Source organism: Nanorana parkeri, unplaced genomic scaffold (genome assembly GCF_000935625.1).
Source record: "Nanorana parkeri isolate BGI_ZX_2015 unplaced genomic scaffold, ASM93562v1 scaffold1139, whole genome shotgun sequence".
In the NCBI taxonomy this organism is placed as follows: domain Eukaryota; kingdom Metazoa; phylum Chordata; class Amphibia; order Anura; family Dicroglossidae; genus Nanorana; species Nanorana parkeri.
In genome coordinates this window covers 548,139-551,838 of record NW_017307407.1, presented here as the reverse complement: position 1 = coordinate 551,838, position 3,700 = coordinate 548,139, and the positions used below count along the sequence as shown (strand labels likewise).

General features: G+C 41.6%; 1 protein-coding gene across 1 annotated transcript in view; it reads left to right on the top strand.

The window, feature by feature from the left end:
• Window positions 1-224: 224 nt before the first annotated feature.
• Window positions 225-3,700, top strand: part of NEK11 (NIMA related kinase 11) — a gene marked incomplete at its 5' end in the record, with an annotated part of 142,270 nt that continues 138,794 nt past the window's right edge. Inside the window, one exon of the mRNA XM_018568112.1 lies at window positions 225-390. Within this exon, the coding sequence (XP_018423614.1) occupies window positions 225-390 (166 nt within the window). The remainder of the gene's footprint in view (window positions 391-3,700) is intronic.

The following is a 3,700-nucleotide window of genomic DNA, read 5'->3' as shown; positions in this document are numbered from 1 at the left end:
AGCTCACATGCAGCACTGTCATTGCCTGCCTCCTGGACCAGTTTGAAAACAGGTACTTCACTGTGGTGGATGCAAGAACATTTTAACCTTAATTAGCTCATTTATTCACTAAGGCAACTGCCACTTGCTAGTGTGCTTATCTTGTGGTCAAGCTGTCTTCAAATTAACTTTCAATTGGGTTGTTATCTGGTTTATCTGAAGACATATAATATTGTTTTTTACAGGAAGGTGCTGAAGGAAATACCTGTTGGTGAGCTGAATCCAAATGAAACAGTCCAAGCTAACCTGGAAGCACAACTACTCTCAAAACTAGACCACCCAGCCATTGTCAAGTTTCATTCGAGCTTTGTAGAGAACGCAAGTTTCTGCATCATCACTGAGTATTGTGAGGTGAGGAAACGTAATACAGTTCCAAGAGCGAACTTCTTATGTAATCCATAAAGTATCATGAGATATAAGATTATTATTCACTAATTAATTCTGAGAGTTTCAGCACTATAGGTATTTTGTATTGTAAATATATACTGTATATTTGTCATGTGAACCTATCAGGACGAATGAATGGGAATTGCCATTGCTGGCTTGTTTTGAAGGTGTATACTTGCTTCGGTACTTGGTGAGTCACTAATCCCGTTGGCAGATATGCAAATACTTGTTCCAAAAGCAAAGGTAATCGCTTGACGTACCTACTAAATTGGTGAACAACACATATAGAAGCGCACTGCTGATGTGAGGTCACACTGCTGGGATGTGTCAAAAGAATTCGAGGGGTGGATATGCTTGCAAATGATTATTGGTCTCTAAGTTGAAAAAATGTGTGAAAATAGAATGGTCGGTGTGCCAGCTCCTTATAACAGGGAGAGGAGCCCTGTGGATCGATACATAGCAATACACAATTAGTTTGTAGGAGCGCTACTACCCTGGGAATGCTAGTGTCTAATTATACGTAAAAGGCACAGTTAGAAGGTCCCCTGGCATCTGGGTGGCAGTTCACTCGGATGAAACTTGGCTCGATGGATGATTAGCTCCAGTGGTGGATGTTGGCAGGTCTGGACGGAGTGTGTATTGGTGGAGCAGCCAGCATACTCGGCTGGCCAGGCCGGGCCGCGGCGGCTGGGAGAGTGGGAGAGAGAGGAGCCGCAAACGGCTATGAGATGCCAGGCGCCGTGTATTCACAGATTCTGTCGGGCTGCTGTCACAGGAATATCCGAAGTCTCGTGCTAAGGACCGAAAGTGGTGGAGAGCTGTACGTAGGATGAAGGCTCTCAGTAGATAGAAACGCGTAGCCGTCTATCTACTGAGAGCCTTCATCCTATGTACAGCTCTCCACCAATTTCGGTCCTTAGCTAAAAAGTCAATAGTCCTTTACATTTTAATACCTACCATTAAAATCTACTTCACTGCCCCTCTGGCTTTTAACTTGATTTAAAGCTGAGCTATAGCTACATCAGTAAGATGCACAAGAACTAAACCTAAACTACCAATCCCCCTCATCGCCATGTAATGGAGAGAAATAAAAGCAAACATGTTTGATTTCCAACCTGGGTGGTAACCATGTCCCCCCTCCATAGTGGGCATAGTGGAGTAGTAAGTGTAGCCACCCAGGGTCAGGAATTATGTTATCTGAAGCATCACTAGGTGGAAATAAAAGGAACAAATATCCTTAAAAAAGAAAACAAATTCAACCATCTCATCTAAGCACTGGTAAGCTGAAATATATTAAGTGTTTGTTTTGGGGTTTGGATACACTTTAAGTTAGACGTCATCCTGCTGACTGCTAATTGAGTAAACAAGTTAAAATTTGGTCTAATCTTGCTTATATCATGTAGAAATGGCATGGGTGTGTATTGAATAAAGACAGGAAAAGCATATTATAGCATCATATCAATACTTTTCAAAAACTATATTTTGACTAATCAGTTGGAGTATCCAGGAATTTAAAATATACTGTATAGCAGGGCTCAAAATTTCAAGTCCTGAGCTACTAGCCAGGCCTTAAGAGTTACTCGCCACCAGTCGCCCCACCTGACCCCTACCGTGCCCCGCCCTTAACTCCGCCAGGTCAGTGGTGTGACACAGAGAACAGAGATCAGTAACAATGCTCCGCTAATGGGGCCTGAAAGCGAGCTGCCGGGTGTACGAGGAGGCGTGGCCAGGGCCGAGGGAGAAGCGGCCCGGCCGTCGGAGGCTGCGGTGCCGCTCCAAGAAGCGGGTGGAGGAAACAGACAGCGATCGGCGCTGCCGAAGCGGCGGAAGTCCCCCCCCCTGGATTTCCACTCGCCCCCACGCAATTTTCACTCGCCAATTGCGAGGGGGCGAGTGGAAATTTTGAGCCCTGCTGTATAGCATGGGCTATGGCAGACCAGAATCACTTGTACCCTACCCTGGCTACGTAGCATCAACCATGCAATTTGAGAGCTCAAAATCATAATTGTGAAGCTTTGATGGATGCTGAGAAATGTTATTTACCTTACCTTCCTGTCACATTTAAAATAACAAGACACTGCCCCATATTGATTCTAAACCTCAATTTCATCAAAATAGTCAGATTACCATCTTTCACACTGCTCCAGTGTGGCTATGGGACTTCCCTAAGAAGACAGCTAAGTTGAATTTCACACCCCTAATTTTGTAATAAAATGTTAAAATGATTTTCTACTCATTAAAATTCCATGTATATATTTTCTTTTCAGTGTTGACTTTTCATCTACTGCTTGCCCCAGGTCCACCAAAGTGCTCTCTTGTGTACCATGTATTTTACATATTTTGATGACATAGACATGTGTAAATAAATGTCCCAATGCACAGCTGGATATATTAGCCCAACTCTCTTAGCCAACGGCTTACTCTCTAGTGCTCTAAATTATTAATTTCAAGGCATTTATCCTGGCTCTGCATATCATACCCTCATCTGCTACCCAATTTTAAAGTATCTGTAATAAAAAATGCTTGTACACAGTATTACTAATAAAGGCCTCCTTGCAATATGTTGCTTCTAGATGGTGTGCATTTTTTACATTTTAGATGAGTCTTGGCCCCACAGAGAATAATTACTCCATAAAACACAGTCTTGGTCACTGTATAGAATTTATCATGCAAATCCTACAATGTGGCATATGCAGTACAAGTGGAATGAAGTGGGTGGGAATTTGGGAATAATAAACTGACCTTCTCAGCCTTTGTGGTGTTTGTTTATTGTATTTAGATCGATGTTCTCTGTAAAAAAAAAATGCCAAAGAGAGAAATATGCTTATTTTCATCTTTTCTTATAAAAAAAAAGTATGGGTGGTTTGTATCAGGAGATCTACCTGTCTCTATATTTATATTAATGAGGCTCTTCAGGAAAGCTACACCTGTGTACAAGAATGACAGATCATAAATCATGAGAATAAAGCAAGTATGAGGAATTTCTTAGCCTAAGTAATGTTCTTTTCGAGGGACGTTCCATATAATATGCAGTATACCTGAGTAGTCTTTACTTATGTACCTCTACAACTGGCCTCATTGCATTTATATAGAGAGATTGACATCTCAGATTAATGCCATCTCTCTAGACCTCTGCCATTGACTACATGGTCAAGATGTTCTTTGACAAGGTTTTCTCTCAAGGTAAACACAGGACAGGTTTCTTATATTAAAGGGAATATACTGTGTATAGTGTTTATGTACATTTGTACTTTATTACATCCATAATATATAA